At 35.4% G+C, this 21,706-nt stretch overlaps 2 protein-coding genes and 1 non-coding gene across 9 annotated transcripts in view; all 3 read left to right on the top strand.

Moving 5' to 3' along the window:
- LOC111444095 (calcium-transporting ATPase 10, plasma membrane-type-like) overlaps window positions 1-14,270 on the top strand; it is a 27,848-nt gene extending 13,578 nt beyond the window's left edge. For all 7 annotated transcript variants that reach the window (XM_023082046.1, XM_023082051.1, XM_023082044.1 and 4 more), the window contains exons 10-35: window positions 248-318; window positions 2,950-3,033; window positions 3,102-3,179; window positions 3,274-3,348; window positions 4,724-4,807; window positions 4,880-4,962; window positions 5,035-5,143; window positions 5,318-5,373; window positions 5,691-5,733; window positions 5,845-5,928; window positions 6,433-6,570; window positions 6,764-6,829; window positions 6,923-7,021; window positions 8,150-8,257; window positions 8,532-8,702; window positions 9,086-9,145; window positions 9,957-10,121; window positions 10,224-10,340; window positions 10,600-10,698; window positions 11,563-11,700; window positions 11,783-11,883; window positions 12,336-12,381; window positions 12,475-12,606; window positions 12,883-12,990; window positions 13,079-13,170; window positions 13,745-14,270. In XM_023082046.1, coding sequence (XP_022937814.1) covers window positions 248-318; window positions 2,950-3,033; window positions 3,102-3,179; window positions 3,274-3,348; window positions 4,724-4,807; window positions 4,880-4,962; window positions 5,035-5,143; window positions 5,318-5,373; window positions 5,691-5,733; window positions 5,845-5,928; window positions 6,433-6,570; window positions 6,764-6,829; window positions 6,923-7,021; window positions 8,150-8,257; window positions 8,532-8,702; window positions 9,086-9,145; window positions 9,957-10,121; window positions 10,224-10,340; window positions 10,600-10,698; window positions 11,563-11,700; window positions 11,783-11,883; window positions 12,336-12,381; window positions 12,475-12,606; window positions 12,883-12,990; window positions 13,079-13,170; window positions 13,745-13,847 — 2,510 coding nt within the window. In that variant the 3' untranslated portion in view covers window positions 13,848-14,270. The remainder of the gene's footprint in view (window positions 1-247; window positions 319-2,949; window positions 3,034-3,101; window positions 3,180-3,273; window positions 3,349-4,723; window positions 4,808-4,879; window positions 4,963-5,034; window positions 5,144-5,317; window positions 5,374-5,690; window positions 5,734-5,844; window positions 5,929-6,432; window positions 6,571-6,763; window positions 6,830-6,922; window positions 7,022-8,149; window positions 8,258-8,531; window positions 8,703-9,085; window positions 9,146-9,956; window positions 10,122-10,223; window positions 10,341-10,599; window positions 10,699-11,562; window positions 11,701-11,782; window positions 11,884-12,335; window positions 12,382-12,474; window positions 12,607-12,882; window positions 12,991-13,078; window positions 13,171-13,744) is intronic.
- Window positions 14,271-18,304: 4,034 nt separating this feature from the next.
- Window positions 18,305-20,830, top strand: LOC111443894 (plant intracellular Ras-group-related LRR protein 6-like). Its single transcript, XM_023081740.1, has 3 exons — window positions 18,305-18,701; window positions 19,026-19,195; window positions 19,893-20,830. Exons 1-3 carry the CDS (start codon window positions 18,438-18,440, stop codon window positions 20,581-20,583), a joined length of 1,125 nt encoding a protein of 374 aa, XP_022937508.1. The 5' UTR covers window positions 18,305-18,437; the 3' UTR covers window positions 20,584-20,830.
- A 635-nt stretch (window positions 20,831-21,465) lies between these two features.
- On the top strand, window positions 21,466-21,678 carry LOC111444488. Its single transcript, XR_002710712.1, has one exon. It is a non-coding gene; the product is annotated as a Plant small nucleolar RNA U3 (small nucleolar RNA).
- Window positions 21,679-21,706: the final 28 nt, after the last annotated feature.

Below are 21,706 nucleotides of genomic sequence, written 5' to 3'. Positions count from 1 at the left end.
TTTTTTTTTTTTTTTTTTTTTTTTTTTTTTTTTTTTTTTTTTTTTTTTTTTTTTTTTTTTTTTTTTTTTTGTTGAAATTGTATATTCTTTAATTTTTTTTTTAATAAGAGCTCGGTTTCTTACCAAAAAAGAAGAAAAAAAATATAGTCATTTAATATCTCATTCCCTCATTTCATTTACAACTATTTCAAAATTTTATCACTGACAGTTATTTTAATTTTTTTTCTATTTTTCCTTTTTTTCCCAGCTATAAGTGACTACCGACAATCTCTTCAATTTCAGAATTTGAATAAGGAAAAGAGGAACATACAAGTGGAGGTATGTTCTATTTTCTAAAACTTAGAAGTAATCGTTGTAGTCAATTGACCACATGCATGCGGTGGTTAGTTTTTCTTTGAGATCTGATTGTAAATAAATTTTCTATTTGGGGGCCAATATCTAGAAGGTTGAATTATAATAGTTCCTTCTTGGCTAGAAAATGTTCTCATAACTATTTTTGTCAATGTTGGATTCTGTCTAGTAACTCCAGCTGCTAGGTTTCTTGCTTGTGGGTTTAGTTTTATTTGATCCAAAGTTTATTTAGGTTCCTTTTATCTGATTTATATTGGGTGTCATTGCTTGAATAGTTTGGGACATCTTATATTGATGTATTTTTAGTACTTCTAAGACCTATTTATTTCGCAGTTTTAAATACAAAATTTTAACTATTTTTAAGAGAAAAAATAGCATTTTTTTATGTTATTATTATTCTTTTTGAAAACGTCAATATTTCATTAATGTAGTGAAATATATACAGTAAACCAGTGTCTCCACAAACTAAATTGGCTTAAAGAAAATCCCCTCCAATTAGCAGATACAGTATTTGAAGAATAATTACAAAGCAATTTACTTAGTCCTTGTCAGGTGGCAGCTATGAATATATGAGGTTGGATAAATAAATGAGATATCTTTCCTTTTATTTTCTATTGAAGAGTGCTACTCTATATTCAAGTGTTTGAAAGCTTCGTATGATGTTAGGCCAGAGGACTTCAGCCTCCTCAAAGCGAGAACCGATTTGGAACCAGGGTTTATTTTTTCTTTTTTATGACTGTTTATACTTTCCAATAAACCCACATAAAGATCTTTGACTATCTTTTCAAATCACTTTGCTAATGTTAGAGAGCTGAGCTGACCGAGAAATTGATGCTTCAGTTGGTTTGGTTCAACGGTTTGCTAACTAACTTAAGGTGTATTTGGGTGAGGTGGGTCAGTTTGGTGGGCTGAGGGCAAATGTAATTTAATGGAGGACGAGAAAAGAGAGAATTGGGGGTGGGTCAACTATGGAGGGTAACCGTGGAAAATTAATTAAAGGGGGAGCAGGGGAAGGTAGACACTAGGGTTGCCTAGCTGAAGGGATGGGAAACTTAAAAAAGAAACTGAGATACACCACACATGCGGAAAAGAATATCAGTGGGATTGGGGAGTTTGGGTGATAGGCGGTAAGCTTGGTTTAGTTGGTCAACTCAATTTAGTGAAATCACACTATATTTTCTCTTGGCTCAGTCTAGGGTTTGGTTATTATTATTTTTGATATCTACGAGTGTTGGGCCATAAAGCTCGACTTGCATCCAGTTAGGGTTTGGTTCAAAAATATTTGAACGTTCACTATCTACCAGCTTTATTGTTCTCACAAAGAAGTTCTGGAGTTTCCTTTATTTGTTCGTGGTTAATCAGCATTTGAGTCCTCTTGTGCTTTTTATACTGAGTTCCCACAAAAAGACCTATACTTCTTTGGATAAGTATTTTTCCAATAAAGGTTGTTTTAAGTTGGGCTATTAGATTTAATTAAATCTGCCATCAATGAGCTAATAGTAAAGAACTTCGAAGTATCTAGAGACCAAATCCAAGAATCATATGAATTCCTTGAAGTAACCAAGGATAAAAGATGAGATAGATGAGTCCATTCCATAATTTCATCGTCATTGAGGTTCCTTTGAAGGCCTAGATCCTAAGCGCACAATGTGTTGGATTCCATAAGGAAGCACTATTTGTGATAAGCTATCTAACCTGATGCTACCTATATATTTGTGGGAGGACAGTAGGTAATTTCTCGCCATTTAGCCGTAAATCATATCAAAGAACTTTATGTAGCCCATTTCCAACCCTTTTCTGAATACGAGTAATATGACAGCATTAGTGAAGCTAATGTGCGTCCAAGGTGACTTTGAAAAACCCCTCAAAATATGAGACAACCATAAACATTCAGCATTTGAGGAGTAATATTTAGCCACAATTAGTTGTCTCTAAAGAGCATTTTTCCTCGTGTAAAAACCATCAAATCCCTTTAGCCAATAGTGCATTCACTGTAGTCAGTAGCAAAGTATGGGACTTTTTTTAGAAAGTTTGGTTTGCAGTGGTGTAGGCCTTTGTTTCTGGAAGATAGTGGGGATGTTTGAATGGTTGGCAGCTTTTCGGGAAGGCTGTGGTGTTGTGGACAAATGTGGCTAAGGCTATAGTGTGGTTGATTTAGAAGGAAAGAAACAATAGTCTTTAAAGAGAAGTTCAATTCTTTTGATTACTTTTGTAACATTCTACAGTTAGAGGCATCCAGTTGGAGTAGCCAACACAAGTCTTTTTGTAATTACACCACTTTCAATATCAACCTAGATTTGAAGGTATTTTGTAGCCTCTTTTTGGGAGGGGGGACCCTTGGTATCTTTTCCCTTTAGGCAGCCCCTCTTATAGCCAATTTGTTTCTTCGTCAAGTGTTTCTGTGTTTTATAAAACAAAATCATTTTGTGGACTTTCTCTCACATGATTTTGTTTATTCTTCTCTTAATATTGATGCGGTCTCATTTCTTGCTTAAAATAGTCATTCCTGCTGTTTTTATGATATTCAACTGTACTACAAATACCACTACTGTTGGTTTTTTATTTTGATGAACTTAATAATTAGTACTGCAATAATAGGTTGTTCGAGGTGGTCGTCGAATTGAGGTCTCAATTTATGACATTGTGGTTGGAGATGTTATACCACTCAATATTGGTGATCAGGTCTGCAGCTCTATTCATTTCTATTTGTATTTCTACATTAAACTGTTATGCTGATAGATCTTCCTTAGGTCCCTGCTGACGGCATCTTAATTTCTGGACACTCACTTGCAATTGATGAATCAAGCATGACTGGAGAGAGCAAGATCGTTAGTCTTTTATATCTTTGGCTTATTAGATTAAATGAAGTGTTCTCAAGTTCTCTTTTCTTATTTATCTGAAGAAAGGTTGCTTCTTTTGCAGGTTCAAAAGCAGCATGCTAAGGACCCTTTCCTGATGTCTGGATGCAAAGTGGCTGATGGTCATGGCACTATGCTGGTAAATGTTTCTTTGATTTATTTTTGGATTATTTTTTTTCCTTCCTTCCAGTCCTTTACAAGTGCAGTTTGTCCAATATTATTTTTAGGTTTCTGTTCATGTATTTTTTTCTATTCAATTTAAGTCTTTCAGTCCTTTGATATTAACATCACTCGAGAATTATCAATTTGGATCATGTTTACGATTCAAGCACAATATTAGATTACCTTTAAAAAATACATTAATTTATTATTGATGATGTGGGTTTGATCTTAAATGATTGTTTTGATTAGCCTTTGTCTAAGCTTGGAAATATTTATTTCTTTGTCCTTACTATAACATGTTCTAAGATTATATGATAAAGTACGAGTGAGTTTGTGTAATTTGAGTAGAAACGACACTTTTTTTTCTCCCTTTTTTCATCCCTATTGAGATCTTTATACTATTTTGGGTCCTTGAAATTTTAAAATATTTATTGTACTCTCAGTACTTCAAAAATTTTGTAGTATGTAACCTAATCTAGCCTCAGGCAGCCTTTTTGACACCCATATATGCCTACACTAACATGTTAACACATAAACTTAAAGTCACATTATTAATAACTGTCATCAGCAAAATTAAGGAGCGGAACAAAATGATTGTGTTTTTAAGTTCAAGGACTGAAATAAGTTCAGGGAAGAGTTTAGGATGAAAATTTCCTGATACATTGGTGACAGGTTCAGGGACAAGATTCCATAAACCTTGGTGATTTGAATGGCACTTGATTCTATTTCAAGTTTGTTTTATAAACCTTAGTAATTTGATATCATTTGATGTTTCCCACCTATAAAATGTATTTTGTTCTCTTTTGATGTTTAAATTTTAGATGTCAAACTTGTTTTTACAATGTTGAATATTTATGCACACATTATAAAAATAAAAAAATAAAAAAAAATAAAAAAAACTGACGTGTTTCTTTCAATTGACTTGTGTCACATGCGAGTTCCCGTGATTCTTAGGTACAAGAAAGACTTTTAATAGGCTGGTTGCACAGGCTTTTATTTTTTCATTTTTTTTTCTTTTGTGGGGCTAGTTTTATGCGAATGCTCAGTGCATGTGCGTCACATTACCTTAAGTTTGTCTAGGCTTTGATACTAATCTTGGTGCAGATAGTGTTGATGGAGATCTGTTTTTTTTTTTTTTTTTTCTATGTTTGTATGTAACAAAACAGATTCTTTGTTCATAGTTTGAGATTGGAAGGAGTTTCAACGGTAACTTTGCAACTACTTAAGTTGTAGCAATTAACTAACTGTAGCATAGCTAAAATAGTTAACATGAGAAGTGGTAGAAAATCACTGTAAACTGCAGTAAATTCTTAAAGCCCATTGCATAAAACTTCTCTACATCATTATTTTAGGTTACAAGTGTTGGAGTTAATACTGAATGGGGTTTGCTTATGGCAAGTATTTCTGAAGACAATGGCGAGGAAACTCCTTTGCAGGTTTGATCCCCTTACTGTTTTTGGTTAGTATATGTTCTTTTGTTCTATTTTACAGCTAATGAATTTTAATAGGTGCGTTTAAATGGTGTGGCAACTTTAATTGGTATTGTTGGACTCTCAATAGCTTTCGCTGTCTTGATTGTGCTCCTCGCAAGGTAAATAAGAGCTTTGGCTTACTAATGAATTTTGTTCTTATTGACTTATTTTTTATTTTAAAAAATGAGCAGATATTTCACTGGTCACACCAAAAATCCAGATGGAAGCCGTCAGTTTATTGCAGGGCAGACAAAAGTTGGTCGTGCCGTTGATGGGGCCATCAAAATTGTCACTATTGCGGTATGTCTGAAAATTTGAAATGTTTGGAGGATTGACTGATTGATGATGATGATTACACAACTTTAAATTTAAAAAGCATGTGTGGAAGATTTATATGATGGAGGAATGATGTGTATGTGTGCTTGGATGTGTATTTATTTGTAATACATTTTTCTTTCAATGTTTGTCATGTAGGTGACCATCGTTGTGGTTGCTGTGCCTGAAGGGCTTCCACTAGCTGTAACATTAACGTAAGTGTACTTTTATTTGTGATCAATATTTTGCGTATGTTTGTTTATGGAAGACATGTTTTTTATGTACACATTTATTTACTATATTGCCATCAATCTCCAATCTCGAGTGTTCAATGCTTCTCATCCTATGGTATATTGGTTGATTTTGTTTCCTCATGGTCTCCTTGCTTTGCCGATTCTGCTAGATTTTTTATTTCTAAGTTGTTCGTAAAACTACTTCGATGCATTATAAATGAAAGCTTCTTTATAATTGTATTGAGCTTTATATGTTTCAACTTTTGCCTTATTACACAATGGCCTTTTGACTGTGGCAGCCTTGCTTACTCAATGAGAAAGATGATGGCAGACAAGGCACTGGTATGTACGGTGGTTTATTCCATGGTCATACTTCAGCGAATTTTGTTATAAAAGGATATTGTGGATTTATTAATCATATGTTTACACACTTCAATGTGACTTAAATGTAAGGTGCGGAGGCTATCAGCATGTGAGACGATGGGGTCTGCTACAACTATTTGTAGTGATAAGACTGGAACCTTAACTATAAATCAGGCAAGTTTCACAATTTTTATTTATTTATTTATTTTAACTTACATTTTATTCTTTTAACAACTTTTTCCATTGTATCAGGTTCAAAATCTTCTTTTGTTTGATGTTAAGTATTTGTTTGATTTTTTAGCTTACGTTTTTAACATAGTGACAACTTTGTGCATTCTCTCGAGTTTGATCTTCAAAAGTCTCTTTTGTTTGATGTTAAATTTTTGTTTGTTAAATCAGGTAAGTTACTCATTTTTTTTTGTTTGATCTCTAAGCTTACATTTTATTTTATTGACAACTTTGTGCGTTATCTCGAATTTTTTTTCAAAATTCTCTTTTATGTGATGTAAATTGACAGAAATTTTAACACCCTATCTCCTTTGTAACTCATTGGAATGTGGATAATGATGAAATAGAGAAGTACTTGTGTATCTTCTAGGATGGGAACCGATCTTTCTTTTTCTTTGATTACTCTGATTGGCCTTTCAGGTCTATTAACCTTGTTGGTCAATTTTGTAGATGACCATTGTTGAGGCTTATGTTGGTGGGAAGAAGACTGATCCACCAGAGAAGAAGTCAGAGTCATCTTCCATATTATACTCCTTACTTGTTGAAGGCATTGCTCTGAACTCAAACGGCAGTGTATATGTGCCTGAGGTATGCCAAAAAGAATCAGTGGTTATTTCTAACTCATGAATTAATCCGATATTTCCCAATGAATCTATTGAAATTTCCAAAGCCTGGAGATTTTTGTGTTACTATTGTTATAAATAAATTCAAATTTACAATCCAGTGTAATTGTCTAGCAGCCTGTTGAAACGCTAGTGTTTGTCTGTTTTTGTAATTTCAGAGTGGTGGAGAGGCAGAGGTTACAGGTTCGCCTACAGAAAAGGCTATTCTTAACTGGGGTATCAAGGTGCTTTTCCATATGGGTTCTTCTTTTTTCTTTCTTTTTTCACACAGAATTTATGTGAAGTATACAATATTCATAATAATACTATGTCTACAGCTGGGAATGAACTTTGAAGCAATAAGAAAGGAATGTGCAATTCTTCACGTTTTCCCCTTCAGCTCAGACAAAAAACGTGGTGGTGTTGCAGGTCAACGGGTAATCAGCTATACTGTGCATTTCATATTCACTATGTCGGTGATTTCATTATTTTTTCTGTTTACTACAGAATTTTTCTCTGAATAAAAGATTAAGAGATGTCTGTAGCGTGTAGTTGGATCCTCAACTCAAAATGCTCCTTTACCGAAACAAGAACGTATTTCCCTTATTTGGCTCTATAAACCATTGACGTAACTCGATAATGTTGAGACTGTAAAAATCTGGATAGCATTTCTTAGAAGTCTCTTTCCGGAAGTCTATTGACTTTTGGGATTGAGTTTGCATATCAAAACACTTCTGTTGTTACTTTCTCCGGTGCTTCATTTGTTGTCTTCTTTAAGCTTCTCGTACAACTGGGTCGAAAATGATTTCCCCCTGCCGCCCTACATTTTTATTCCATTTTCCTTTCCCTTTTTGTTCTTTTTTATTATTTTTATTATATATATAATCTTGATTTCAATGAGGTGGTTGTTTCCTACCAAAAATGAAAAAAAAAAAAAAAAAGGATAATTGAAGAAGAAATATCTTATATCCCCAGTCATACCAAAAGAACGTGATTAATTTGGGGTTTTTTTTTCCTTGTTCCTATTAAGAATTTAGTGAGGCGTATGTCTTGTTTTGAGTGTTCACGTTTTCTGTGTGCTGACTAAGAAAATTAATGGTTGGTGAGAAGAAGTGAGAGACCTTTTATTTCGTCCAAATCCTTGTTTTTTGGTTAATGTGACCCCTTATATCAATTGTTTACTCTTTTTTCTTTTATGCAATAAAGTGTTACTCGTTAGTAAATTTGTATGGAAAAAAGAGGGTGGGAAAGGTTATACTATACTCCCAATTATTGATCAAAGAACAAATAATTATTTTTGATCTTCTTATAGGAATATAGTTTGTGGGTTTGAAGTATTATGTTGTGTTACTTGTACCACTTGTCATTATTCTGTGTCGAGTAATTTTCTTTTTGTCTAAAAAGAAAAATTATCAACGGTACGTAAATATTCTATGGTTTGACCCATATTGCATGTCTGCTGACTGATGTTTCATTTGTTGCATAATGCTATTGCCGTTTGGTTCTATATGAAATATTAGATATTTGCACTAATGATACGCGAATGTACTCTATGGTTTTTACAGGATAATCAAGTTTATATACATTGGAAAGGTGCTGCTGAGATTGTCTTAGCATCGTGCACGCAGTACATGGATGAGCATGATCATTCTGTCCTACTAGATGAAGATAAGGTTTGACACCTTCGTGCATTTAGGAATGAATGGTTTAGTGAAACAATAACACGAAAGTATGATTTTAAGACTGTTTATGTAAAATTAATTCCTTTTTTTAAAAATAAAAAAAAAAAAAGTTTTATGTACAATAGCAGGAGGTGTTAGCTATCTCTTGGCGTATATTCAATAATTTGTGGTCTGCTACATTGTTGAAATGATTTTGATACTCATTTATACCAATTTTCAGGTTTTTATTTGGAACTTGCGCTGTAATATTTGTTACTTTTTGCAGATGACATATTTCAAGAGAGCTATTGAGGATATGGCTTCGCGTAGTTTACGTTGTGTTGCACTTGCATATAGATCTTGTGAACCTGAGAATGTTCCTGACGGTGAAGAACAATTGAGTAAGTGGGCTCTACCAGAAGACGACCTTGTTTTGTTGGCTATAGTTGGTTTGAAGGTGGGTCTTTCTTAGTTCACTTATAGTGCACTGCACTTTTAATTAGAAGATAAAAGTTTCTACAGATTGAAGCCATGTGAAAAGTTCTTTGCCTCATGCTATTGTTTTTTAAAAAAAAAAAAGAAAAAAGAAAATCAATCTTCTCTAATTTTAATTTGATAATGTTACTCATTCTACTGAATAATTTTGGAAATCCTGGTTATATTTTTGCATCCAATGAAATACTTCATTTGCCTTTTTTCCCCCTAAATTTGTAATTGTGTTCGATGTACTTTTACTGCTTCAAGCGTGCCATGCTTAGTAGTCTCTTTTCAATCAAGAAATTGGGCGTATGTTTTATTTCTTGTGCATATTTTTATTATCTTATGCCCTCTGGATTCTAGGACCCCTGTCGGCCAGGAGTAAGAGATGCTGTACGACTTTGTCAAAAAGCTGGTGTTAAGGTACTCTTTTCTGGTTAAGATTTTGTTTTCTATACGGTGTTGTGAATTACTACTGTCTCTGCGCTCAAAACATTGTCTATCAGTCAGCATATTTATTTAGTGCTTTTTGCATACATGCGCATGCATGCTTTTGTGAGATGTAATTTTTACTCTGTTGTTACACCTTATGCATTTTGGTTGGTTTTGCTTCTTTCTAGCAACTTCTGTGAAATATGTTTGTGCTTGAGTTTTGGGAACATTGGCGGAATTTTGTGACAGAGAAATCTGAAAAATTAAAGGCAAACTCAAACATAGCAGAGAAAACTAGAGAATTCACTATAACACCTCAGAATTCTAACTATGGTCTTGAATATAAATTCACTAGCCTTTTTAGATAATATCTGCTGGAACTTCATTAGAATAGCATGCAAATATTCCACTATTGCATGGACGAAATTGCAACAGCTGTACTTGAAACAAAAGCTAATTCAACCAATAAAACTATTACTTACAAACAAGCTTAAAATTAAGAAATCTAATTGTAATTAGATTTCAGTATGATGTTTTTAAGACGATCATCATACTTTCAGTTGTTGAAGTCCTGAATTTACTTCCTGCTTTAAATCTCTATTACTTGCTTTCTTTTAAGACCCATTCTCTCTAAATGGGATTATCCATGTTTTGTTTTTATCTTTTACCTGTGTCTCTTGTATTCTTTACATATATTCGTTTATTCATTAGCTAGGGGGCATACTATATTACAGGCGGCACAAGGGTCTTGTTTTAGTTGGATGTGGACTATTGTACTCACCAAATTCTTTTCCATGCGTAGGTACGAATGGTCACTGGTGATAATGTCCAAACTGCTAGAGCTATTGCACTGGAATGTGGAATACTTGGTTCAGATTCAGATGCTACTGAACCAAATCTTATTGAAGGAAAAGCATTCCGTGCCCTGACTGATGCCCAAAGAGAAGAAATTGCTGAGAAAATATCAGTACGTTGTTTTGATCTTATTGAACACCCCTCAATTTTAAGAATTTTCTTGGTTGCGTAAAGAGTTACAACTGATGATTTTAACTTTTCTGGTTGTTTGAAGGTGATGGGTCGGTCCTCTCCCAATGATAAGCTTCTCCTTGTGCAAGCCTTGAGAAAGAGAGGACATGTAGTTGCTGTTACTGGAGATGGTACAAATGATGCTCCTGCATTACATGAGGTTCTGCTACTATCTACATAGACTATAGCCACTATTTTCCAATCAGATGTAAAATCAGAGTCGAGCATCTTTAATAATAATAGTAGTGTTTTTGTTCGACTGGTCCTTTGCTGCAGAGTGTGAATACTTTATTACAAACTGCTTGGTGTTGAGAGATTAGACAATTTGATCTTGGAATTTTATGCCTGATAATTGTAGTTTCTGGCTTGCTATTTTTCATTTTGTTCGTTGTTCTAAATGCTACTCTTTTGGAGTGTAGGCAGATATTGGCCTTGCAATGGGTATCCAGGGGACAGAAGTTGCTAAAGAAAGCTCAGATATTATTATTTTAGATGACAACTTTGCTTCAGTTGTGAAGGTCAGTCTTGGTTTTAGAGCTTTTACTTCAATTTTATTTTTTTGATTCGTCAGAGAAGTTCTAGCACTGACGTGCCTCATCAGTATAACTAATGTCGCCTTTGATGCATGGTCCAAGGATATCTCCCCACTAACTTGCGACTTCTGTATCCATATTTTTGGTATCTTTTGATATTGTGAATTTCATTTATATATTATGCCTATGGACTAAACTAAAATTCTTAAATTTGAGGGGCTGGGATCTAACTGGCACTAGTTGAATTTCTTCATACATAATCTATAAGTTTGGTGATCTTTTTTCTGCTTGCTTTAACAATTTGTTATTAAGGCCTTGAGTCAATTTGCAAAAAGTTTTACTTCCAAATTCTCATTTTTAGACGTACATCAGTTACCTAAAATATTGTAACCCACTTGTTTTGATCCTTATTATAACAACTATCCAGAAAATATGAAAGCTTGTGTGCAATCATTTATATTTTTAAGAAAAGGGGGGAAAACGAGATAAAATATCATCAGTATTATTCTATAAATATCTCTATGAAATCGTTCTGGAACTTTTTTTGCTGTGTCCATTGTATTTGCCCATCTTGAAAGTTTGTGCACAATGAAATTCAGCTGAACAAATGGCTCGCTCCTTATATTTAATGATGAAAAATAAGTAACGTAGATATGAAAGTTTTATTTCTAAAGCATTGTGCTTGAGCTTAGCAATTGGTAATGCATGAGAATGAGATGACAGACGTGCAATTATTTATATTCTTTAAAAAGGGGAAAAAGAGAGAAAATAGCATCAGTATTGTTCTATCTCTCTCTGTGTGTGGTCTCGTATGAAGAAGCCTTTTCATTCATTGTCGGCTGGATGCAGGTTGTGAGGTGGGGCCGATCAGTATATGCAAATATTCAGAAATTCATCCAGTTTCAGCTCACTGTCAATGTTGCGGCACTCATTATCAATGTCGTGGCGGCAATATCCTCCGGTGATGTCCCACTAAATGCTGTGCAGGTTTGTGCACTCTCTATCTGTTGAGTGCCATTGAGAATACTCATAAATGACGTGTTGTTTGACATCGTCTACACTTCGACAGCTTTTGTGGGTTAATCTTATTATGGACACTCTCGGAGCATTAGCATTGGCTACTGAACCACCAACCGATCACCTCATGGACAGGACGCCTGTTGGTAGAAGGTACACTCCCTCTGTAAATTTCTATTGATATTTGCAGAAATGAGAGGTCTAACTTAAGATAATTGATGAGGTTATATATGTCAAAATTTTATTTTATTTTGTTTATGAGAAACCACAGTTATTTTGCTAATGAAAGTCCAACATATGCTAATTCAAATAGAAAGGGAATCCTGAACCGAGGTTTGAGAATTCTAGTCTAATCTTACTAATTGAACTCATAACTTTTGGGCTGGATAGGCATAATGTTCCCATATTTTCCCGTTCTATCAAATTCACATATATTTTGGCGTAGCTTTTCCATTTCCATTTTACTCCACAGCGGTAATATCTTGAATTCTGTATGTGTATCTCTTTTCATGGTGGTACCTAGCGCGCTTTGTTTTCTCTTTATTTTATAAGCATAGTTCAATTCTATGCAATATAACAGTTTAATAATCTGTTGTATGTTTCAGTGAACCTCTTATAACAAATATCATGTGGAGAAACCTGCTGATACAGGTAATTTCTTGTGGCTTGATTTCTATGCTTTTCAAGATTTCCATTTCTTATGGTTCTTGCATTTGAAGAGATTCCTTTATCGTGTATCTTCAGGCATTTTATCAAGTTACTGTGTTGCTTGTCCTCAACTTTCGCGGTCGAAGTTTGCTTCATTTGAACCACTCTCATGTAGAAGCTATCAAAGTGAAGAATACGTTGATTTTCAATGCATTTGTGCTTTGTCAAGTAAGCCCTTTATTCGAGTAATAATTTGGCAGAATTTTATATACTCACTTTTTTTTCATTGGTTCCCAACGAAGTAATGCGTGTTTATGCTTGTCGCTTGTGTCTCCCTTTTTTCTGTTTTCATTTCGTGATCAACCTAGATAGTTTGAGGCTTGTTTCATATTTAAATCTTAACCTTGTTTAGTGTTCTTTGTTCAATAAGCTTATTGACTTCTAGTGCTCGAAAGCCAGATGAGAAGTATATCTTCAAAGTAATCGTAACCTTGTTTACTGCAGGTTTTTAATGAATTTAATGCTCGAAAGCCAGATGAGAAGAATATATTCAAAGGAGTCAATAAAAATTACCTCTTTATTGGGATCATTGGAATTACTCTTGTGCTCCAGGTGAGAACCGTTATTCAACTTTGCTATTATATTTTGAGATTAGCATGTTCTTCACGTTAAAATTTTATATATTTCTTTTTTGTCTTAGGTTATAATAATCGAGTTTCTGGGGAAATTCACATCCACAGTTAGACTTAATTGGAAGTATTGGATTATTTCCATAATCATTGGTGTTATCAGGTATGCTTATCTTAAGTTTTATGTTTTTGGTGGCTTAATAACACACTTGACGCGACCATAATTGTGAGATTCCACATCGGTTAGGGAGGAGAACGAAGCATTCTTCATAAGGGTGTGGAAACCTCTCTTAGCAGACGTGTTTTAAAAGCCTTGAGGAAAACCCCGAAAAGAAAAGTCCAAAGAGGACAATATCTACTAGCGGTGGACTTGGGCCGTTACAAATGATATCAAAGTCAGACACCGAGAGATGTTCTAGCGAGGAGGCTGAGTCCTAAAGAGGGTGGACACGAGGCGGTGTGTCAGCAAGAATGCTGGGCTCTGAAGGGGGGTGGATTGGGGGGTCCCACATCGATTAGAGAAGGGAATGAGTGCTAGTGACGATGCTGGCCCTGAAGGGGGGTGGATTGTGAGATCCCACATCGGTTGGAGAGAAGAACGAAGCATTTTTTATAAGCTCAAATAACACCTTTGCATCTAAGGTTGAAAATCCTCAAAGGGTTTAGAGGATCATATACTGTACTCATTATATTGCTTCATTTTGGTTTCTGCTAAACAATTTCTTATTCTTTTTCAGTTGGCCCCTAGCTCTCCTTGGGAAATTCATACCTGTTCCTGAAACTCCCTTCCATGTGCTTATTATCAGAATGTTCCGTAAACGACGAGCTGGGAGATCGTAATTGCTCTACTTCCACCAATCATTTCACTGGACCTACAGCAACATTTTTTTTTTCTTTTGAGTTTGTAGGACAACAGTTTTTATAGGACTCGAGCAACACTCGCCATGACGCGATGGATCAGTGTGGAGATTGGTTGTGTGCTTCTAAAGGGAAATCTTTCCGAAGGATCGTATAGAAGTCGGATTCGGATAAGTCGTATACTTGACTAACTCGTGGCTAACCCAATACGAGAATGGTGGTAAGAGATTGTGTCGCTGTTAAATATAAACTATGTTTGTATTCTATAAGTTACAGTTTGTTTCAGTGTCATGTTCATAACTTTGTGATTTGGGGTTGCTTTTGGTTTGAAGATTATGTTAATGTGAAAACACACGGAACAATACTAAAACTTTATATAAGCGTCTTAAATTTGATTCATTTCTATCTTTTATTGTCTTAATTTGAAGTGTATTGTGAAAGAGTCTTTTGTGTTTGATGTGTTTTTGAAGCTATGAAATATCTGGATGATGCGGAATAATGCATTATTATTCAAGTTGTGCAACATATTTGGACATTTGGAGAAGTTAGTGGATGAACTAGGAATCAAAAGAGCTAGAATGCATATTGTAAATAGGAATTGGGTTATTGATCAAATATTGAATCAATTGGTTGGTCAAGACTACAACTTAGGATGGTTATTTCATGTACAACCAAATAAATATAGCTTTCTAAGATTAGGACCATCCTTCACCCTATCACGTTAGAATTCTAACAAACAATACATGCATTAACGGTTCTAATTTCTCTAGTTAGAATACTAACAAATAATACACGCATTAATGGTTCTAATTCAAATTCAAATCCTATTGTGTAGAATTGCTAGATCATTATGCTGAACTGTAAAGAAACAAAGGTCAAAAATAGTGAAAATTTTCGACTAAAAAAAGTCATATACGGTGAGCCATATACATGTATTGTTTTTGGCATACCAATAGTTATATACCGTGAGCCATTGTTGTTACCCTCTTGTTTGCATATATAACACCTCTTTCGAAAATCTCTCTCTGCCCCTGTTTTATAAAACCTTCTTAAACCGAGATCAGAGGTTCGTCACTTGGCCATAGGTGACGTAAGAACGAATTGGCTTTAGCTCACTTGTTGTTGGAAAGTGATGCTGCACAATCACAAGTCCGCTGCCCTTGGCTATTGTGTGAATGTTGTTTTTGGCTATTAAGAAAGGGAAAGAGAAAAAGGGAGGTAGAAAATGAAAAGGGTGGAAGAGAACAAAAATAAATACCCTAATTGGATTCCACCCTTCTTAACACAAGTCTCTGAAATGATTGCAGGAGTAAACAACCTACAAATTCTCCTCATCTAGCTTTATTTGTTATTAATTTTCTTATTCACCTATATGGTTCTAATGACAACATAGTTATACTTGCTTCAATGTTTGTGAATTTTAATGCATTTTTATATACACCTACCCAAAGTGGTAATTTTTTTTTTTGCACTCTTTGTCAGTGAATCTAATTTACCCAAAAGTACCCGTCACCACTATGTCCACTATGTCAACGTTCTAAGCATTGCTACTAGTGGAGGCACATGCTTTTACCTAGAAGCGAGTCTAGGTAGACCTTCCTGCATTACCTGCCCGAGCTTGTTAGCTAGTTAAAACAAGCAGTTTCTAGAGATGTGACCCTGTTGGCCACAGCTGAAACACGCTCCAGACCATGCCAAGCATTGTCCCCAATGTCTTTTGCCACACTCACAACACAATGGTTTGTAGTCTCCTCTGCCTCTTTGTCGACCTAGTTGTTGGCCACGCTGTGGTCTTTTGTGGTATCTGCCCACCTGTTGTTGTGGGTGTATTAGTGGCTGATGATCCAGTGCAACTTGGTCATAATGTCGCTTTTGGCCTACTACGGGTGTTAGGACTATTGGCCTCCAAAGTTCCTCAACACTGTCTCCTTCCAAAGCCGTGGCGGACCTCTCATCAACCTCATAAAATCTTTCCCATATTGAGTGAACTCTTGTTCCTTCTGAAGTCGTGCTTCTTCTGGGTAATACTCTTCCCAAAAGGCCTCCCTGAATTGTGGCCATGAGATCTCACCTCCATCAGGGCTCAAGACCTCCCGAGTTGATTGCCACCATATTTCTGCATCGTCCCGTAGCATGAACGATGCTAATGACACTTTCAAGTCATCAGGACAGGTCATGTAATAGAAAATTGTCTCCATTGACGATAGCCATAATTCTGCCACTATCAGATCTTCAGAGGCCCCATTAAAGACGCGGGGGTTATGACCCTTGAAATCTCGCATGTATCTCATCTCTCGAGTTGTCGTCGAGCTGTTGGCCACTTGTGCCTGTGGCCTGATCGAGTCCAACTGGAGGCATTGCTGGAGGTGGTGCAGCTGAGGGTGGGGTCGCTGCGCCTATCCAACTCACCGCTCCTTCGTGAGTCGGGCTCCTTACTACCTGCGTCTCTTAATAGGGGGTCGTCCTCCATTACGTCTTATTCCACACCCTCGAGGTGGCATGATCTATCGACCAATACATTTGGTACTAAGTCTGCAACCCTTAACATGAAGTAAATCATACATAGCATCACCATTGCCCATATGTGAAAATCATGAGCATCATTTAACATTATCATTTATTATCTTTCATAAGACGTACCTAATGGTGACGGAGCTTCCATCGTAAGGCCGTCGAAACATGAGCCAACATCGTGGACTAGTCTACATAATCTATAAGTCTATAGCTTAATTACCAACTTTATCGACCCAACTTTTTAATTTAAAAACAAGGTCACAATCACATGCAATTACTTCATGTGAGACCTATATTTTTGGCAATTACTTCATGTGAGACCTATATTTTTGCATTAATGATACTTTTTTATCTTTTGAGTTGTTTTACCGGATCGGTCGTTCAAGACTTTTGGCCTCTATCTGAACCCGATGAAAAAAATGGGATCACTTCTTATGGATTTGTTGAGAATGATTCTGATCTAGTTCATGACCTATTAGAAGTATAAGGCGCTCTGTTGGGATTGGAATCCTCACGGATAGAAAAAGATTGCAGTCGATTTGATAATGGTCGAGTGACATTGCTTCTTCAGCCCGAACCCAGGAATCCCTTAGATATGATACAAAATGGATCTTGTTCTTAACTAATCTTCTTTCGCCAACTGGATCTACGCAATATTTTATAGCTTTCATTTTTAAGTACATTTACATTACCACACTTGTATTATGAACCCAACATCTTTGGGTGAGGGTTAGGGAAGTTTGTGTGACATTAAACCAAGACTCGTTCTTGACAATGTTCGATTTTGATTGGCCAACTAAACCACAAAAACTATACTTCATAAACGAACATGTAACGGCCCAAGCCATCGCTAGCCGATATTGTTTTCTTCTAGAGGAAGGTTCCACACCCTTATAAATGATGTTTCGTTCTCCTCCTCAACTAAGGTGGGACTCTTGACGAGCATGTAACACGTGTCTAGAGGAAGGTTCCACACCCTTATAAAAGATGTTTCGTTCTCCTCCTCAATTAAGATGGAACTCTCACCGAACATGTAGGAACCGAAGTTCAACTACGAAGAGATGCTACACATGTGTGGTGTTAGTGGAGAGATCAAAGCCACTATCTAAGTCATCAAAGTTGAAACTGATAACATTAGTGCAATGGGCAGTCAAATCATGCGAGTGGTTGATAGAGAAGTTCCACCACAAGAGATGAGGTCTCTACTCAAAGCTCTTTAGTGGGAGTAGCAATATCAAAGAGATTGAAAACCCTATACCTATCAGATATTAGAAACGAGTACGATATCTCACGATCAACACAAAAAGTTCAATAGCAATGACATGCAATGATGATAGTAACCTAACAAAGAATATACCGAAACATGAACTCGTAAGAATATTGACTTAAGTATGAGATCATGGATGATTCTACAAAATCTATGTTTAGGGTTATACTTCCTGGATCGATCCCGTTTGTTGTTGCCTTCTTATCAAATGATGAAACGTTGAAATCTTAAGACTAGCCTTCATAGTAAAGGATGAACGTTCCTCCGTTCGTGTTATCAAGATCTTTGAACGTTCCTCCGTTCGTGTTATCAAGATCTTTGAACGTTCCTCCGTTCGTGTTATCAAGATCTTTGAACGATCACAGGTTCATTCCTAATACTTATAACTCCACGACTTAAACAAACATGCCGATTTGTTTGCTTCTACCTAAAGATAAACCATTACCTTGAAGCCAAATTTAGTTTAACAAAAATAAATAATGGAAAGGGTTGACTTTATCAAATTGAATGAATAGAAAGCAAATTTCCCTATGTATACGGCCATTGTACTTATGATTTTGATCCAAAAAACCACAAAAAAAAATTTATAATAATATGTTTTCACACGTGGTAGGTCACAAGTTTTGTTATTTTATGTGTAAAATCCATTAATTTTCTCACCATCCAAACACACCATTATAACTACAAACGAACATACAAAAGTTTTCTATTCTTCTTCACTTTCTCTCTCTTTTGTTGTTTGGTTTCTAGGAAAATAGCTAAGAAAATTGTTGAATTCTTGTGGGGAAGCTATGAACATGTTGTTGTTTGAGCAGCAGTTACAGCAGCCGCACCTGCCGGAGGAGGTGGAGGTGACGATGGGTGGGAGGAGGACGGTGATCGGGACGAGGGGCGGGGCGGTCGTGGCGGCGGAGAGAAATAGGAGGGTGGTGGTGGAGGAGGAAGAGAGGCTTGAGATTGTGGATTTGAGTGGCATTTCATTGAGTTCTTTGCCAAATCCTAATCTCAATTTGGCTACCATTTGCAAGTTAGATCTCTCTAATAATAATCTTCAGGTGATCTCTATAACAAAGTTTGAATCTTTCTTGTTTTTCCTTAAAAAATGCTAAAAACATGACAACTTGAATATGTTTGGTTTCATCGTATAAACAATGTTTTGTTCTTATGTTTTGTTTTGAGATTATTTTAATGAACTATAATTATCAAATGACTCATATATTTGTAGAAAATTTTGAATAAATAGGATGATTATCTAACCAGAGAAAATGGAAAAGACCTGAAAAAAAAAAATATTTGATTTTTTTTTTCTTTTTTGTAGAGCATCCCGGAGTCTCTAACAGCAAGACTGTTAAACGTTGTTGTTTTTTTCTTTTTTGTAGAGCATCCCGGAGTCTCTAACAGCAAGACTGTTAAACGTTGTTGTATTAGACGTTCACTCAAACCAACTTAAATCTCTCCCTCACTCCATTGGTTGTTTGACTAAACTCAAGACTTTAAACGTCTCCGGCAATCTCATCACTATTCTTCCCAAAACTCTTGAGGATTGCAGGTTCGTTTTTTTCGCTCCTCGTTCTTTGTTTCTTTTGAGTTCAATAATAGGGTGAAAACTCAGACATGTGACTTTTTAGTCAAAGATTATAATATCTTTAATCAATTGAGCTATACTCGAGTTGACATCTTATCATTTTCTCATTTGTTTTAGAGCTCTATTTCAAATAATAGATGATTTGAAATAAGGGGTTGACCCGAAACGAGCAAATATAATGTAATTTTTAAACTAAGTCTTTAAAAATTAGGTCAAGTTGGTGTAAGATTATATCAAAAGCAAAGGAACAAACATAAAAGATAATGGCATACATCATGATTAGATTTTGACATTTGAAAATAATAATAATAAATAAATAAATAAATTTAGTATATGGTGGGGAGCATATGCTATATGCTTCTCATCATTCCCCTATTGAATACATTATAAAATGTTCATAAATTATTATGGTCCAAATATAATTAAAATATTTTAATTTGTATGCAATTAATATTAACATAAAAGGCAACTTTTTTAAATAATTTTGTTCTAGGGTTTGCATAAATTAATAATTATTTTTTATTATCCACTTCGTTAGATATTTTTATTAATTTTATAATATTTGTTGTCTCCTTATAAGATTAAGGATCGATAAAGAACATATATAAACAGATATATGAACGAACGATTGGTTTAGATATATATATATTTTTTTTTGCAGATGTTTGGAAGAACTTAATGTGAATTTCAACAAGTTGATAAAACTTCCCGACACGATAGGGTTTGAATTATCCAACCTAAGGAAGCTCTCGGTGAATTCCAACAAGCTAGTTTATCTTCCTCATTCCATCTCTCACCTTAAAAACCTTCGTGTTCTCGATGCTCGCCTAAACTCCCTCACCGCCCTCCCTGATGACCTCGAGAATCTTATCAAGCTAGAAGTCTTGAATGTCAGCCAAAACTTCCACCATCTCCAAACTTTGCCTTATTCTATTGGTCTTTTATTATCTCTAGCTGAACTCGACATTAGCTACAATAAAATCACTTCTCTTCCTGACTCTATTGGTTGTCTCAAGAGACTTCACAAACTTTGCGTCGATGGAAACCCCTTGTCGTCTCCGCCCCCGTTTGTGTTTGAACAAGGAGTACACGCCGTTAGAGAGTATTTGAGTGAGAAGATGAATACACGAAACTTAAGCTCGCACAAAAAGAAGTCATGGGTGGGAAAGTTGGTTCGATATGGTACGTTCAATGGTGGATATGGGTATTTCAGAACTAATGAGCCACGTGAGGATCGAGAAGCTTTCATGTATTCTCAATATCGCTCCATCGATGGTCTCACTTCACCAAGGTACATAGGAACGTTCGCGCCACGACGCTTCTTTTGGACTCGAGGGTATTGGACTAGATGATGCCATTGTCCATGCCATCGTTCAAAAATACAACTTTTGGGAGTGAAACATTAATATCTCTATCTTATCGTATTTTGATAGTTTTAAGTTCGAGAGAGCATCAAGAGAATACGAGTTGTGTAACGGAGTATGAAGTATATATTTTATATGTATAGTCCTCTCTTTACATAACGTAGTGCCATTTGAGAGAGAGATTAGTTAATAAAATGGAGTGTAAAAGTTCATACAAACTCATGCTTGATTAACATTTTCCAAGTTACTTATTTTTGTTGGTAAAAATATTTGAATTAGTTCTTATTAATATTCTCTTTAATCCTTATTAGATATCAATGATATAAACGAACGAGTGATACATCTTACCATTGAAGCATATGATTTCAGAAATATTTTGAAATTCTTTACTTTTGGAATATATACGTATTCTTTCAGGTCGACTTTATTGTTATTATTCGAACATAAAATCGGGTCGTATGGTTGAAGAACAATTTAGAAAAAATTATTAATTTTCACGTCGGAAGTGGAGTATGTTTTTGGCTTAATTAAATGTCTCATTTACCCTTTTGATAGATATGGGAATGAAAAATAAATTAAATTTTAATGAATTAAAATTATTTTAATAATCTAATTTAATAAAAAAAAAAATAATTATCAAGTAATTATCTAAAATTAAAATTAAATAATATAGTAAAATCGCCAAAAAAAAAATAAAAAAATAAAAAAATAATAAAACTAGTGTTGCCGGTACCATCGCATTTGATTTGATGGGCTATTTGTAGCGGCCTTTTTAGCCAAGTCACTAAGTGAGTCATGTCAGCTTTCCCACATCGGAAATTGGCGAATAAGAATAACGTTATTTAAACGGGAAGATGAGAGCGAAAGGGCACGACCTTACTTGAACAGGATCTGTTCTATAGGTTGTACAACTGTGTCCTTGAGTTCTAAGGAGACAAGAACCGAAGTCTGGTGGATGATTAGCTGCCTCGCGACTAGAGCGTGAATAACGGTTAATGGACCCTGGTGGTCCTGTGGCTGTAGATGATCGTTCTCGGGTAGGCTCGCCCTGCCTGGGATGGTCGCATGGCGGTCTGACAGACTCATTAACTTTTTTTTTTTTTTTTTTTTT

This window comes from Cucurbita moschata, unplaced genomic scaffold (assembly GCF_002738365.1).
Source record: "Cucurbita moschata cultivar Rifu unplaced genomic scaffold, Cmos_1.0 Cmo_Scf00006, whole genome shotgun sequence".
Lineage (NCBI taxonomy): Eukaryota > Viridiplantae > Streptophyta > Magnoliopsida > Cucurbitales > Cucurbitaceae > Cucurbita > Cucurbita moschata.
This window is presented reverse-complemented; position numbering and strand designations above follow the sequence as displayed.